The sequence below is a fragment of the Saimiri boliviensis genome, chromosome 14, assembly GCF_048565385.1.
Source record: "Saimiri boliviensis isolate mSaiBol1 chromosome 14, mSaiBol1.pri, whole genome shotgun sequence".
NCBI lineage: Eukaryota > Metazoa > Chordata > Mammalia > Primates > Cebidae > Saimiri > Saimiri boliviensis.
The window spans coordinates 38,112,715-38,128,947 of NC_133462.1; the positions used below are offsets into that span (position 1 = coordinate 38,112,715).

Genomic DNA, 16,233 nt, shown 5'->3' on the forward strand with positions numbered 1-16,233 from the left:
TTCCTGAGCCTGGCCTCTCTCCCTAGGGCTTTCCAAATTTCCTGGGGGTTTCCGGCCGGGCATAGTAGCCCACGCCTGTAATCCCTGGACTTTGAGAGGCCAAGAAGGGTGGATCACTGAGGTCAGGAGTTCGAGACCAGCCTGGCCAACATGGTGAAACCCCGTCTCTACTAAAAATACAAAAATAAGCTGGGCGTGGTGGTGAGTACCTGTAGTCCCAGCTACTCGGGAGGCTGAGCCAGGAGAATCCCTCGAACCCAGGAGGTGGAGGTTGCAGTGGGCCAAGATCGTGCCACTGCGCTCTACACTCCAGCTGGGGCAACAGAGTGAAATGTCTCAAAAAAAAAAATTTCCTGGGGATTTCCAGACAGAGAAATGACTGCCCAGGGCTCCAGGATCCCTGTACAGCCTGGCCTCTGTCTTCTGTGCCCACTCATCCCTGGAGCTGCTTCCTTCTTTCCTCTGACCACTGTCTCCAGAGCCTCCTACCCCCAGTTTTATCTTCCTGTGGTGATAGGCAAATTGGTACCTTCAGACAGCTGTGGAATGAAGCCAGACATGTACATCCCTCAGGTCGCCTCTGGGCAAAGACACTTGAGGCAGTCAGGGGATAAGCAGGGGTTGAATCATGCTTGAACCCAGGAGGCAGAGGTTGCAGTGAGCCATTGCACTCCAGCCTGGGTGACAAGAGCAAAACTCCGTCTCTAAATAAATAAATACACAAATCACAGCTTGCAGGGACCCATTGCATTGAGGTTAGCATTGAGGCCAGGCATGGTGGCTCACGCCTGTAATCCAAGCACTTTGGAGGCCAAGGCAGGCAGATCACCTGAGGTCAGGAGTTCAAACCAGCCTGACCAACACAGTGAAACGCCGTCTTTAAAAAAAAAAAAAAAAAAATGTTAGCAGTACACACAGGCCCACCTCTGTATGCATGCAGCATTCTTGCACAAGTAGACAAGCTGAGCTTGGAGGAGTCTGAAAGAAATGTTCTGGTAAGCAATCCAGACTTGAGTTTTACTTCTGACACCTACCAGCTATGTCCTGACCTCTCTTTACATGTCTCCTTGTCTGTAAATTGGGGATGATAATAACACCTATTCATGAAAAGATACATCAGGCACGGTGGCTCACACCTGTAACCCCAGCACTATGGCAGGCCAAGCCAGGAGGATCACTTGAGGTCAGGAGTTCAAGACCAGCCTGGCCAACATGATGAAACCCCATCTCTACTAAAAATACAAAAATTAGGCGGCCATGGTCAGGTGCAATGGCTCATGCCTGTAAGGGAGGCCAAGGTGGGTGGATCACCTGAGGATCACCTGAGGTCAGGAGTTTGAGACCAGCCTGGCTAACATGGTGTAACCCCGTCTCTACTAAAAATACAAAACAATTAGCCAGGTACAGTGGTGGTTGCCTGTAATCCTAGCTACTCAGGAAGCTGAGGCAGGAGAATCGCTTGAACCTGGGAGGCAAAGGTTGCAGTAAGCCAAGATCGAGCCATTGCACTCCAGCCTGGGCAACAAGAGCAAAACTCTGTCTCGAAAAGAAAAAAATTAGGCAGGCATAGTGGTGCACCTGGAGTCCCAACTACTTGGGAGGCTGAAGCAGTAGAATCACTTGAACCCGGGAGGCGGAGGTTACAGTGAGCTGAGATTGTGCCACTGCACTCCAGCCTCGGCAACAGAGTGAGACTCCATTTCAAAAAAAAAAAAGTACCTATTCATGAAAGGCTGATGCATGATCAGGTGTGGTGGCTCACACCTGTAATCCCACCCTATGGGACGCCAGGCAGGAGGGTCACTTGAGGTCAGGAGTTCGGGACCAGCCTGAGCAACATAGCAAGCCCTCATGTCTAACAACAACAACAACAAAATCCTAATAGCATGTTTAGCCTAAGACCCAGCACACAGTAGGTGCCTGATTAAAGCAAGCTGTTATCATTGTTTTTGCTTTTCATTTTCTACCCTGGGCTTCTCTTAAGACTCGGTCTCTCTTGTTTCTTGGAGGTCAGGTTGCCAAACTTTTCCAGGACTCGAGTCTGGGAAACACCATTAACATCCTCGTTACTCGCCTCATCCTGCTCACGGAGGACCAGGTGTGGGGGCACCTTCCCCTTCCCCTTCCCCCTCCCCTTCCCCTTCTCCTTCCCCTTCCCCTTCCCCTTCCCCTTCCCCTTCCCCTTCCCTTCCCCTTCCCTTCCCCTTCCCCTTCACACCAGCACGTTCTGCTGTCCTCTGGGTGGTGAGTGCCCACGCACTTCCCTCTGTCCATCCCAGCCCACTCTGGAGATCACCCACCACGCCGGGAAGTCCCTGGACAGCTTCTGCAAGTGGCAAAAATCCATCGTGAACCACAGCGGCCATGGCAATGCCATTCCAGAGAACGGTGTGGCTAACCATGACACAGCAGTGCTCATCACACGGTGAGGGGAGAGGAGAGGTCCGGGACAGGAGCTGAGAAAACAGGAGGTCCAGGAACCATTTGAGTCCAAACAGATGACTTCTGCTGGGGGTTGGGAGGAGCAGGAGGGCCTGGGCCACCCCTGAGGGAGACAGGGTTGGGGAGGGGCTGCTTGAGAATGGGTAAGGGAGGTTTGGGGCTGTTTGGGCACCAATGTCATCATTCACTCCTCCCATTCATTCATTCATTCATTGATTCATTCATTCATTTGGTCAGTTAGTCACTCCCGTATGCAGCTTCAGGTGAGAGGCAGATAGCGCCTCCCAGGCAGAGCTCAACCCCCAAAGCTGGGCATGGTGGCATCAGCAGGGCTCAGAGAGACAGCCCAGACCCCTCACTGCCCCCCTCTCCTTTCACAGCTATGACATCTGCATCTACAAGAACAAACCCTGTGGCACACTAGGTACCTGAGCCCCGTAGGTTTCAGGCACCTATGAAGGCAATGGGCTGGGGTGAGACCTGGCAGGTTGATGGGGCCAGCCAGCACTGTCCTGAGCCCCCAGCCCCATCCCCACATGCCCATCTTCCCAGGCCTGGCCCCCGTGGGCGGAATGTGTGAGCGTGAGAGAAGTTGCAGCGTCAATGAGGACATTGGCCTGGCCACGGCGTTCACCATTGCCCACGAGATTGGGCACACGTGAGGCCAGGGGACACAGGAGGGGGAGGACGGGAGGAGCTGGGCGGGTCCCTCGGTGCCCGGCAGAGCCGACACCCCTTTCCCCAGATTCGGCATGAACCATGATGGCGTGGGAAACAGCTGTGGGGCCCGTGGTCAGGACCCGGCCAAGCTCATGGCTGCCCACATTACCATGAAGACCAACCCATTCGTGTGGTCATCCTGCAGCCGTGACTACATCACCAGCTTTCTAGAGTGAGGATGCACCTGCGTGTCCCTCAGAGCGGGTCACACTCACAGTGGGGCGGGGGTGGGGGGGGACTTGGAGGATGATAGAAATCGGGGCTCCTCCCCGGGACCCCCATCCCGCTGGGGCTCCTGAGCTCTTGACTTGCAGCCGCCTAGCATGACAGTTGCTTTTCTCTCGAGGCAGCTCGGGCCTTGGTCTCTGCCTGAACAACCGGCCCCCAAGACAGGACTTTGTGTACCCGACAGTGGCGCCCGGCCAGGCCTACGACGCAGATGAGCAATGCCGCTTTCAGCATGGAGTCAAATCGCGTCAGTGTAAATACGGGGTAGAGAGAGCCTTCCTGCTTTCCTTCCTGGGAGGGGAGGGGGCCGCTGGGGGTGGGGGAGGGAACTCCACCTGGGAAGTGGGGGGGTGGGAGAGCTGGGAAGCGGGGTGAGGTGAACCCCCGTGGGGACCTGGGAAGACAGAGGTGCATGGAGTGTGCTTGGGAACAAAAATGAGACCACCTGCTTCTCCGGACCCCTGATTTGAGGGCCAGGCTGCAGGGCCCACCTTCTGCCTGGCACATTAGACTCCCTGTGGGCTACAGCAGGATCAAAGTCTCAAGCCCTCTCTCGGGGCAGTTTTTAACTAAATATCTAGTCCTGATGGAAATCATTTCCCTGGGGTGAGCCGTCTTCCCTACTTGGCAAAGAACTAGACAGAACCTTCCAGGGCCTCCCTGTCTTCACTTCCCACATTGCCCACTGACTGGTTCACAAGCTCTCCTGACCCCAGTTCTTGGCTGGGGGAGCTCTGAGCCTCCTGACTTCTCCCCATTCTATTCCGAGATTTAGACTCCTAAAGCCCCATTTGTGCATAGAGAAGGGAGTTGGGCGTAGGGGGGTCCACTCCTACCTCCCCACCGGGAAGCTGAAAAACTACTGGCTTGCTGCTTCAGCCACCAGGGTTCAGCCGGGGTCTGCTCCTCCTCTGCCCACCTGTCTCGATTCCCTAAATGCACCTCTCAGCTCCCCACAGTCTCACCCCTAGGGGCCCAGCCCCAGCGCCAATTCTTCACACCCTCACAACTCGAAGAATCAGATGCTATGTTAATGCAAAGCAGAAGGCAAGCAGCTGCCAACCGCCCTCCCTCCATCCCACTGCAAGACAGTGACGAAACCCTGGAACAATTTCTATTTCCTTGACATTCCACCCTTGACCCGCCCCCCCCCAACACCCCGGCCCCACGCTCACTTAGCTGGAAACTACAGCACCCTCTAAGGAATTCCTAAAGAATTCCAACGCTACCCCTGAACATCTGCTGTGACCCAGGTATCCTAACAATGATGGTGGTAGCTGACATTTACTGAGCTCTCACTATGTGCTAAGTATGTGCTGTGTGTCATCATCTAAACTCCTGACAATCGTATTTTTATCCCCCAAGTTACAGAGGAAGGGACTGAGCATAGCAGAGGGAGGTTGAGTTGTCCCAGCCCACAATTCAAGACCATGGCAGAGCTGGGATTCAAATCCTGGTCTCTCATGACTCCAAATTTCACAAAGGGGCAGGGGAGGGGAGGAGCTGTCAAAATATCAAGCTTGGGTTGGCACTGGCTACATATTGAATTGAGCCTTTTAGTTTTGAAGGTACATCTTTCAGGCCCTCTTGGCAAAGGGGGATTTATTTACTGCATTTATTTACTACAAGTGAACTGGTTAATAGATATAAAGGGTTCAGCCTAGCACCTGGTCCATAGATAGTGGTGATCATCGTTACCCCACGACAGCATTGGTGCAAACCCTTACATATCTACCCTGCCATGCCTCATAATCATTTATATAGGCAAGGCAGGCATTAGGCTGCCTATCTTGTAGATAAGTAAACTGAGGCCCAGAGATGTTGATGTTGCAAGTCAGTAGCAGGGTTGAGGTCTCTGCACAACTCAAATATACCACAGTGCCTCCTTGTGGAGAGGAGGCCAAAAGCAGGACTGAAATAAGTCTTTTTTTAAGAGGTATCAGAAGTGGGATTGCTACTGGACTGATGTTATATTTTTAGACATGGCCAGGAGGACACAGGCTGAGTTTTTAGATAAGTTTCTCCAGAGAACTTTCCTCTATAAGGCGGAAAGCAGAGACTCTAGAGGACCTTTGAGGGAGAATGTGTTTGAGGACAACTCTTCTAACTTCTCACGTCTGTACAGGTATCTCTCAGGGGCTGACCTAGGAAGGGTCCTTTGCAATGGACATTGATTGATCCCGTCCCACATCTGGAAAGCTTACAAGAATTGGGTTCAAAGAGGGAAATTACACTTGATTATTACAGACGGATGACCTACTTCTTAGAGGAAAGACCCTGGGAGGTTGTTTAGCATGTGGGCCAAGAGGGTCAGAGATTTTGCTTCACCTGAACACAGTGGAGCTCCTCCAGGGATATTAATCTGGACTTTAAGGGTCAGAGTAGTCCCTGGGACTGGCCCAGCCCATGCAGGATTCAGATGGGAAGAGGGTGGGGCTGATTTTTCACCTAGATAAAGAGAAGACTGTCCCACACAGACCGAACTTGGCATTGTCCCCTTCCAAACTCCCACCTCTCCCCATAGCTTGAAAGTGTTGGGGGGGTTCTCCAGTTTAGATGGAGGAAACAAAGAGAACCAACAGCTGGAAAAAACTAGAGATGAGGCCTTTGGCCTACTCACCATCCAGGCCTGATTTCTCAGAACCACCACTTTCCTCTAAGCTACTTTGCCCATCCAAAAAAAGAACCCCAAATCCTTCCTGTTTATTCCTCAGCAGGTCCCAAGTTTCCTTCCAGAAACTCAGAAGGCACCAGGATCTGAATTGCAAAGTTCATTAGAGCACAGACTCTGAATTAAAGATTTGGGTTAAACTCCAGGCTACTCCCATAGTAGCTGTGTGACCTCTAGCACATGACCTTACCTGTCTGAATCTTGGTTTTCTCCCCGTAAAATGGGGTAGTACTGCCTAAAGGGTCCATATCATGCATAAGGTGTTCCATAAATGCAGCTGATTGGCAGAGGATAAGTCACAGGCCATGCCCCGCAAGGGGATGCACGAAGACTAACTGTGAGCCAGGAAGGGAGCACGCAGCTCTCTGCTCCAGGGCCGGCTGTGAGCAGGACATCTGGGTCCTCCCAGGGAGAAAGGGAGGGGGGCGAGCCTGAGCAGGCGCCTCGGCCCGCAGGAGGTCTGCAGCGAGCTGTGGTGTCTGAGCAAGAGCAACCGGTGCATCACCAACAGCATCCCAGCCGCCGAGGGCACCCTGTGCCAAACGCACACCATCGACAAGGGGGTGAGCGCCAGACAGGGCACCCAGCTGAGCCACGCCCCCTAATCCACCTCTCGCGTTGGCCACGCCCACCAACCTGTGTCTTTTGGCCTATTGTTTGCTCCCTCCCGCATTAGCCACACCTACCATCTATTCTCCACCCCCTGCCTGTGGTCACGCCTACTGCTTGCTCCTTCCAGTGTTGGCCAAGCCCACCATCTATGGTCCCATTGGCTCTGGCCACGCCTATTGTTCCGCTCCCTCTCGCATTGGCCAAGTCCACCGTGTACGCGTCCCCTCGGCTCTGGCCACGCCTACTGTTTGCTCCCTTCCGTCTTGGCCACACCCCTCCCTGTGCTGTCCTCGGCTCTGGCCACGCCTACTGCCTGCAGGCCCCGCCCCTTTTCTGGAGCCACGCCCCACCCCGTCTCCACGCTCATCCCGGTCCTGTCTACACCTCTCCCCTCTCGGTTTTGCACCCTACGCTCAGTCCACGCCTCTCGCTTGTACCGCGTCTGTCTCCCAGACCACTCTCCTACCTAACCTGGCCCTGTCTCCATCTTCAGACCCCGCCTCTGCCCATCCTCTTTCCGTCCCATCCTGGAGGGGTTGAAAGTTCTCTGGCTGGGGCTTGGAGCGGGAAACGGTGCACGCGGCCGGCGAGTGTCCTCGGGCTGGACTCACTCCTCCCTGTCTCCCCCGACCCAGTGGTGCTACAAGCGGGTTTGTGTCCCCTTCGGGTCGCGCCCCGAGGGCGTGGACGGAGCCTGGGGCCCATGGACTCCCTGGGGCGACTGCAGCCGAACCTGCGGCGGCGGCGTGTCGTCTTCCAGCCGTCACTGCGACAGCCCCAGGTCAGCCGTCGGGACCCCCACCCGGGAGGGCTGCGCGACCCCCGCCCCCATCTCCCCTTGCCTCATCTCTCTCCTGTCCCACTTCCCCTTCCAGACCAACCATCGGGGGCAAATACTGTCTGGGTGAGAGAAGGCGGCACCGCTCCTGCAACACGGATGTGAGTTATCCCAAATCCCTTGTGGGGCGGAGGAGGAAGCATTAAAAAGAGCTACAGAGACCAGGCGCGCGGTATCTCATGCCCGTAGTCCCAGCACTTTGGGAGGCTGAGGCGGGCGGGTCACCTGAAGTCAGGAGTTCAAGACCAGCCTGGCCAACATGGTGAAACTCCATATCTACTAAAAATACAAAAATTAGTCGGGCATGGTGGCAGTTGCCTGTAACACAGCTACTCGGGGAGGCTGAGGCAGGAGAATCACTTGAACCCGGGAATTGGAGGTTGCAGTGAGCCAAGATCACACCACTTCACTCCAGCCTGGGTGACAGAGCCAAACTCCATCTTAAAGAGAGAGAGAGAGAGAGAGAGAGAGATCAGAGTGCTCCAAACTCCATCTCAAAAAGAGAGAGTATACCAATTAAAACAATTAAGCGTGGGGAAAAGAGAGAGAGAGAGATGGGAGTGCCTCATCCGGGCACCTGCTGCCTCCTAAGGAACCTTCAGCCTCCTCTCCCCGACCCCCACCACCTTCCCCTCCTGAACCCCTCTTCCTCAATGACCTGGCTCCTTGCAGCTCTCTCTCTTCCTCCTATTTTCGGACTCAGGAGACGAGCCCGCACCTTGAAATCATTGCTTGGCCCTCACAACCCCTGCCATCCAGTCTGTCCCCTCCCTTTACAGCTCAACTTCCCCCAAAGAGTCCCACCCCTGCCCTCTGTCATCCCCCAAAGCTGTACCTGAAGCTGCCTCTCACCAAACCTAATGGCAGGTGTCTATCCTCTGCTTGTGCCCTCAGCTGACCTGGGACCACCAGTGAGGTTTCCTGGGGAGAGGAGGGGGTTGTTTCAGAGAGCAGTGACAGCTTTGGATTTTTCAGCCCCACCATCTGGGAGGACCCAGGTTTTCAGGGAATCCACATGTTAGCATCTTCTATAAACCCTGATCCTTTCTAGACCTCCTCTCCCAAGAATGACTCCATATGGCCAGGCAGGGTGACTCATGCCTGTAATCACAGCACTTTGGGAGGCTGAGACGGGCAGATCACCTGAGGTCAGGAGTTCAAGACTAGCCTGGCGAACATGGTGAAACACCATCTGTACTGAAAATATAAAAATTAGCTGGGCATGGTGGTGAGCACCTGTAATCCCAGCTACTTGGGAGGCTGAGGCAGAAGAATTGCTTAAAGCCGGGAGATGAAGGTTGCAGTGAGCTGAGATGGCACCACTGCACTCCAGTGAGTGAGATTGTGTCTCAAAAAAGAAAGAAAAAAAAAAAAGCCTCCAGAGTCTGGAACCAGAAACCCAGGTGTTCCTGCCCAGCTCACCTCCAAACCCCAAATGAGGGATCCATCCAGTCCTATCCCAGATGCATCTCCATGCCCAGCCCAGGCCACCTTCCAGGTCCAGTCTCACCCAGACCATCACAGCCTCCTTTCTGGCCTCCCTTCCTCCAGCCCCCCTCCTCCAGCCCATTCTTCTCTGAGAACCCCTTTTCTGCTCTGACTCCAAGCCCCCAAACCTGGCCTCCCTCCATCTCTCCTCTCCTGCCCCCAGGACTGTCCCCCTGGCTCCCAGGACTTCAGAGAAATGCAGTGTTCTGAATTTGACAGCATCCCTTTTCGTGGGAAATTCTACACGTGGAAAACGTACCGGGGAGGTGAGTGGGGGTTTCTGAAGGCCATGGAGCCGTGAAGGGCAGCCATGGGAGTGTCTGGCAGCAGGTGAATGAATACAGCCTCCCAGGGTCTGCCTGAGCCCTGTCCCCACCCAGGGAGCCAGAGTACCCAGGATAGAGTACCATGGGGCCTCAACTGGATGCCGTGAGCCCCCAGTCCCTCTGTCCAAGCCGCCCATCCTCTTGGGTCTGGGGTCTGTCCCTCTTGGCCTCACTCCCCCAGGGAGTGAGCAGGGAGTCCCGGGGTGGCCTGGCCCATGGTGTGACGGGGCTGTGCCCCCCAGGGGGCGTGAAGGCCTGCTCGCTCACATGCCTAGCAGAAGGCTTCAACTTCTACACGGAGAGGGCGGCAGCTGTGGTGGACGGGACACCGTGCCGTCCAGACACAGTGGACATTTGCGTCAGCGGTGAATGCAAGGTGCAGGGGACACCAGGGAGTGGGAGAGGAGATGGGGAGCAGGGGTGGGTTGTGGGGGTCGCCTCGCTGACACCCTCTCCACGCAGCACGTGGGCTGTGACCGAGTCCTGGGCTCTGACCTGCGGGAGGACAAGTGCCGAGTGTGTGGAGGTGACGGCAGTGCCTGCGAGACTATCGAGGGGGTCTTCAGCCCAGCCTCACCTGGGGCCGGTGAGAGCCTCCAGCTTCCCTCCCGTGCTCCCTGCTTGGGCCAGCTGGCTGGTGGTGGAGCTGATCCCACCAAAGTAGCTGAGATCACTAACTGCTCACACCCCAGGGGCCCCCTCTCATGGAGTGTCAGGAATCTCCAAAAGTCCTGGGGGCCCAGCCAGGCAAAGTGGCTCAAGCCTATAATCCCATCGTTTGGGGAGGCCAAGGCAGAACGATCGCTTGAGGCCAGGAGTTTCAGACCAACCTGGCCAACATGATAAAACCCCATTTCTACAAAAAATACAAAAATTAGCCAGGCATGGTGGCATGCACCTGTAGTCCCAGCGACTCAGGAGGCTGAGGCACAAGAATGGCTTGAACCTGGGAGGCGGAGGTTGCAGTGAGCCGAGATCACACGGCGGCACTCCAGCCTGGGCGACAGAGCAAGACTCTATCTCAAAAAAAAAAAAAAAAAAAAAAAAAAAAAAAAAAAAAGTATTTTGCTGGGCGTAGTGGCTCATGCCTGTTATCTCAGCACTTTGGGAGGCCGAGGTGGGCAGATCACAAGATTAGGAGATCAAGACCATCCTGGCTAACACAGTGAAATCCCGTCTCTACTAAAAATACAAAAAAATTTAGCTGGGCATGGTGGCACACACCTGTAATCCCAGCTACTCGGGAGGCTGAGGCAGGAGAATCACTTGAAACTGGGAGGCAGAGGTTGCAGTGAGTGAAGATCAAGCCATTGCATTACAGCCTGGGCAACAGTGGCACAATCTCAACTCACTGCAACCTCCACCTCCCAAGTTCAAGCAATTCTTCCGCCTCAGCCTCTCGAGTAGCTGGGACTACAGGTACATGCCACCACACCAGGCTAATTTTTGTATTTTTGGTAAAGGCAGGGTTTCACCATGTTGGCCAGGATGGTCTCGATCTCTTGACCTCATGATCCGCGCCCTCAGCCTCCCAAAGTGCTGGGATTACAGGCGTGAGCCACCACACCCAGCCAAAAAGGTTTTTTTAGTTAGCCAGGTCTGGTGGCTTACACCTGTAATCCCAGCTACCAAAGAGGCTGAGGCTGGAGGATCACTTGAGCCTAGGAGTCTGAGGCTACAGTGATCCAGGATCACTCCAGTGTGCTCCACCCTGGGCAACAGAGAGATCCTGTCTCCAAAAAAAAGAAAGAAAAAAAAAATCCAACCCAGCTATTTCCTAGCTAAAAAACCTGGTCAAGTTGCTTAGCTTCCCTGAGCCTGTTTTGTCATCCCTAAAATGGGGATAATGAAACATCAAGTTCACAAGGGTGGGGCAGAGATGCAGTTAGACGTGCATTTAGTGCAGTCACGGTTAGCTGTTATCCTCATGGGCCAGGTGTGGGAGGTGGGCAAGCGTTGGGGACACTCCAGATGGGTGACATATGAGCTCTGCTGTCCAGGGTACGAAGATGTCGTCTGGATTCCCAAAGGCTCCGTCCACATCTTCATCCAGGATCTGAACCTCTCTCTCAGTCACTTGGGTGAGCAGACGATGGGAAGGGGATGAGGATTAGGAGCCAGTTGGGGAGGAAGAGGCTTCAGCATGACTAGAATTCTAGACCCTGCACTGTCCCCCAGCCCTGAAGGGAGACCAGGAGTCCCTGCTGCTGGAGGGGCTGCCCGGGACCCCCCAACCCCATCGCCTGCCTCTGGCTGGGACCACCTTTCAGCTGCGACAGGGACCAGACCAAGTCCAGAGCCTGGAAGCCCTGGGACCCATCAATGCATCTCTTATCGTTATGGTAAGGGGGCGGGGGGGTGGCCGGCGGGGGGAGGGTGGAAGAGGGGAGCAAGGTGCATCCTTTGGAATTAGAGACTCCACACGACCCATCTGTTGGCTGCTGCCCCCTTCCTCCAGGTGCTGGCCCGGACCGAGCTGCCTGCCCTCCGCTACCGTTTCAATGCCCCCATCGCCCGTGACTCACTGCCCCCCTACTCCTGGCACTATGCGCCCTGGACCAAGTGCTCAGCACAGTGTGCAGGCGGTGAGGCCGGGGGTGGGGGCAAGCACAGGATACCTGGGCTGAGGTTCTCTGGGCTTGGAGGGGCTGAGCAGACCTCTCACCCTCCCCCAGGTAGCCAGGTGCAGGCGGTAGAGTGCCGCAACCAGCTGGACAGCTCGGCAGTCGCCCCCCACTACTGCAGCGCCCACAGCAAGCTGCCCAAGAGACAGCGCGCCTGCAACACGGAGCCTTGCCCACCAGAGTGAGTGCCGCCAGCGGGCAGTGTTGCTCAGGGTGGGAGGAGAGTGCTCCCTGGAGTCAAGAGCGAATGCTCCAGCGGGGTGTGGTGGCTCACCCCAGTAATCCCAGCACTTTGGGAGGCCAAGGCAGGCAGATCAAGAGATCAGGAGATCAGAACCATCCCGGCTAACACGGTGAAACCCGTCTCTACCAAAAATGCAAAAAATTAGCCCGGCGTGGTGGTGTGCACCCGTAACCCCAGCTACTCGGGAAGCTGAAGCGGGCGAATCACTTGAACCCTGGAGGCGGAGATTCCAGTGAGCCGAGATGGCGCCACTGCACTCCAGCCTGGGTGACAGAGCAAGATTCTGTCTCAAAAAAAAAAAAGAGCGGCCGGGCGCGGTGGCTCAAGCCTGTAATCCCAGCACTTTGGGAGGCCGAGGTGGGTGGATCACAAGGTCGAGAGATCGAGACCAACCTGGTCAACATGGTGAAACCCCGTCTCTACTAAACATACAAAAAATTAGCTGGGCATGGTGGCGCGTGCCTATAATCCCAGCTACTCAGGAGGCTGAGGCAGGAGAATTGCCTGAACCCAGGAGGCGGAGGTTGCGGTGAGCCGAGATCGCGCCATTGCACTCCAGCCTGGGTAACAAGAGCGAAACTCCGTCTCAGAAAAAAAAAAAAAAAAAAAAAAAAAAAAAAAAAAAAAAAAGAGCGAGTGCCCCAGGGAGCTGGGAAGCAGGTTAGTGCAGGGTCAGGGTGACAGTGGGCCGAGTGCTTCAGTTACGGTTTATAGGATTTATGGGGGAGTTCAATAGTGCCCCAAAAGTGGCGGTCAAGGTTGCATGGCCCAGGAGTCGGAATGATGGTGCTGCCTGGTCCTGTGCAAGATCCAAAGATGTATTTGTCCTTAGGGTAATGCACCTCTCTGCCTCCAGTCTGGGTGCAGGCTAATGATGCCCCAAGTGTGAAATGTGGAGGTGCCTGGTGCCAGTTTCCCTACAAGGCTGAGTCGTTGGAAGGGTGGGGGTGGGCTATCGTGCCCCCAGCTCTCTTGTTGGGAGCCCCCACCACCACCACCGTGCATGCTTGCTCAGACCCCTGCATCTCCTACAGCTGGGTTCTAGGGAACTGGTCGCGCTGCAGCCGCAGTTGCGATGCAGGCGTGCGCAGCCGCTCGGTTGTGTGCCAGCGCCGCGTCTCGGCCGCAGAGGAGAAGGCGCTGGACGACAGCGCGTGCCCGCAGCCGCGCCCACCTGTGCTGGAGGCCTGCCACGGCCCCACTTGCCCTCCGGAGTGGGCGGCCCTCGACTGGTCTGAGGTCAGCGGTCCCCTTCCTTCACGACCACTTCCTGTGCAGAGAGGGGCGGGGACTGGGATGCCCACGTGGGGCGCGCACGGAGGCGCCTCTGCGCAGTCTCCAGGTTAGCGGGACGTCTTCACTTCTCACTGGGCAAGTACCCCACCCACCCCCTGAGCACGAAATGCCCCCTTCCAACTGCAGTGCACCCCCAGCTGCGGCCCAGGCCTCCGCCACCGTGTGGTCCTTTGTAAGAGCGCGGACCACCGCTCCACGCTGCCCCCGGCGCACTGCCCACCCGCCGCCAAGCCGCCGGCCACCATGCGCTGCAACTTGCGCCGCTGCCCCCCGGCCCGCTGGGTGGCAGGCGAGTGGGGTGAGGTATGAGGGCGCGCCCCGGGGAGGTGGGGGCCAGGGCAGGGGCTGCGGGGCGACAGCTCAGCGGTACCTCCTCGCAGTGCTCGGCACAGTGCGGCGTCGGGCAGCAACAGCGCTCAGTGCGCTGCACCAGCCACACGGGCCAGGCGTCTCAAGAGTGCACGGAGGCCTTGCGGCCGCCCACCACACAACAGTGTGAGGCCAAGTGCGACAGCCCGTCCCCCGGGGACGGCCCTGAAGGTATGTGGGTGGCCAGCCAGGGTTAGGGTCCTTGCCAGAGCCAGACACAGAGGGCGCTGGGGGTCCTGACCATTCTAGAACTTCTGGAACCTCTGGAATGCGTTGCTCTGTCTCTGCCAGGCCATCCTTCACCACCCGCTCCCTGCAAGCATTTATTAAGTGCGACTGCATGCTGAACGTTTCAGGCACCTGACCATTCTGTGCACCTAAACTTGTGTCATTTCCCCAGTCACTTTATTTATTTATTTTTTTTAAGACAAGAGTCTTGCTTTGTTGCCCAGGCTGGAGGGCAGTGGTGCAATCTTGGCTCACTACAACCTCCGCCTTCCAGGTCCCAACAATTCTCCTGCTTCAGTCTCCTGAGTAGCTGGGATTACTGGCACCTGCTACCACGCCTGGCTAATTTTTTTTTTTTTGTCTTTTTTTTTTTTTTTTTTTTTTTAGTAGTAGTGATAGGGTTTCACCATATTGGCCAGGCTGGTCTTGAACTCCTGACCTCGTGATCCACCTGCCTCGATCTCCCAAAGTGCTGGGATTACGGGCATGAGCCACTGTGAGCAGCCACCACCCCGTCACTTTCATAACCTGTACCTATTCATCTCCAGCTGTACCACAATTTCCTGAATATGTTTTCTTTAAATCAGTTTCCCAACCTCAAGCACTAGTGACATTTTTAGCTAGATGATTGTCATAGGGAGCTGTCTAGTGCATTGCAGGATTTTTTTTTTTTTTTTTTTTTTTTTGAGAGATGGGGTCTTGCTGTTATTCAGGCTGGTCTCCAACTCCTGGGCTCAAGCGATCCTCCCACCTCAGTCCCCCAAAGTGCTGGGATGACAGACGTGAGCCACCGTGCCAGCCTGTAAGGTGTTTAATAGCATCCCTGGTTTCTACACACTGGGTGCCAGTAGCAACCCTCTCCCAAGTTATGACAACTAAAAATGTCTCTAGACATTGCCTGATGTCCCCTGAGGGATAAAATTGATCACCTCCACTGATATAAGCATACACATTTTTTTCTGTCTAGATTATTTATTTATTTATTTTTGAGGCTGGACTCACTTTGTCACCCAGTTTGGAGTGCAGTAGCACAATCTCGGCTCACTGCAACCTTCACCTCCCAGGCTCAAGCGGTCCTCCCGTCAGCCCCCCAGGTCCCCCCAAGATCTACAGGGAAGAGCCACTGTGCCTGGTTAATTTTTGTATTTTTTGATAGAGATGGGGTTTGACCATGTTGCTCAGGCTGGCCTCGAACTCCTGTCCTTAAGCAATACACCTGCCTCAGCCTCTCAAAGTGCTAGGATTACAGGCATGAGCCACCGCGCCTGGCCGTAATTTTTTTTTTCTTTTTTTTGAGACAGTCTTGCTCTATCACTTAGGCTGGAGTGCAGTGGTGCAATCGCAGCTCACTGCAACCTCCATCTCCTGGGTACAAGTGAGTCTCCTAACTCCCAAGTAGCTGGAATTACAAGCAAATGCCACCATGACCAGCTCATTTTTGTATTTTTAGTAGAGACAAGGTTTTCCCATATTGGCCAGGCGGGTCTCAAACGCCTGATCTCAGGTGATCTGCCTGCCTAGGCCTCCCAAAGCACTGGGATTACAGGTGTGAGCCACCGCACTGGGCCCATAAATGTATTTTTGATAGACAATTAATTGCTTACTCTGGGGACTGCAGCCAAACTACCTGGGTTCGTCCTCTGCCTGTGTTTTTTCTTTCTTTATCTGTCAAGGGATGTAAATGATATATTCACTTGAGGGGTACTCCAGAAGGGAGATGCAATAAAATGATCCCCCAAGGGCGAGCCGGCAAGGTGACTCTCGCCTGCAATTCCAGCACTTTGGGAGGCTGAACTGCAAAGATTGCCTGAACCCAGGAGTTGGAGACCAGCCTGGGCAACATAGTAAGATACCCATAGCTACAAAAAATAAAATTAGGCTGGGCATGGTGGTTCACACCTGTAATCCCAACACTTTGGGAGTCCAAGGCGGGCAGATCACCTGAGGTCAGGAGTTCAAGACCAGCCTGGCCAACATGGCAAAACTCCATCTCTACTAAAAATACAAAAATTAGCCGGGTGTGGTTGTGGGTGCCTATAATCCCAGCTACTCAGGAGGCTGAGGCAGGAGAATCCCTTGAACCCAGGAGGCAGAGGTTGCAGTGAGCCAAGATGGGTACCACTGCACTCCAGCCTGGGTGACAAAAA

At 55.0% G+C, this 16,233-nt stretch overlaps 1 protein-coding gene across 5 annotated transcripts in view; it reads left to right on the plus strand.

The window, feature by feature from the left end:
- The window catches only part of ADAMTS10 (ADAM metallopeptidase with thrombospondin type 1 motif 10), a 30,454-nt gene that overhangs the window by 12,249 nt on the left and 1,972 nt on the right, over positions 1–16,233 (plus strand). For 3 of the 5 annotated variants that reach the window (XM_039466376.2, XM_074384679.1, XM_074384678.1), the window contains 19 exons: positions 2,015–2,098; positions 2,280–2,425; positions 2,823–2,866; positions 2,995–3,100; positions 3,188–3,334; positions 3,513–3,654; positions 6,517–6,624; positions 7,309–7,454; positions 7,549–7,612; positions 9,163–9,265; positions 9,568–9,701; positions 9,788–9,911; positions 11,326–11,406; positions 11,504–11,667; positions 11,784–11,910; positions 12,001–12,130; positions 13,228–13,432; positions 13,616–13,792; positions 13,870–14,029. In XM_039466376.2, the coding sequence (XP_039322310.1) occupies positions 2,015–2,098; positions 2,280–2,425; positions 2,823–2,866; positions 2,995–3,100; positions 3,188–3,334; positions 3,513–3,654; positions 6,517–6,624; positions 7,309–7,454; positions 7,549–7,612; positions 9,163–9,265; positions 9,568–9,701; positions 9,788–9,911; positions 11,326–11,406; positions 11,504–11,667; positions 11,784–11,910; positions 12,001–12,130; positions 13,228–13,432; positions 13,616–13,792; positions 13,870–14,029 (2,392 nt within the window). Of the gene's footprint in view, positions 1–2,014; positions 2,099–2,279; positions 2,426–2,822; positions 2,867–2,994; positions 3,101–3,187; positions 3,335–3,512; positions 3,655–6,516; positions 6,625–7,308; positions 7,455–7,548; positions 7,613–9,162; positions 9,266–9,567; positions 9,702–9,787; positions 9,912–11,325; positions 11,407–11,503; positions 11,668–11,783; positions 11,911–12,000; positions 12,131–13,227; positions 13,433–13,615; positions 13,793–13,869; positions 14,030–15,759; positions 15,931–16,233 lie in introns of those variants that run through there. The other 2 variants (XR_012513451.1, XM_074384680.1) reach the window with 2 other exon arrangements.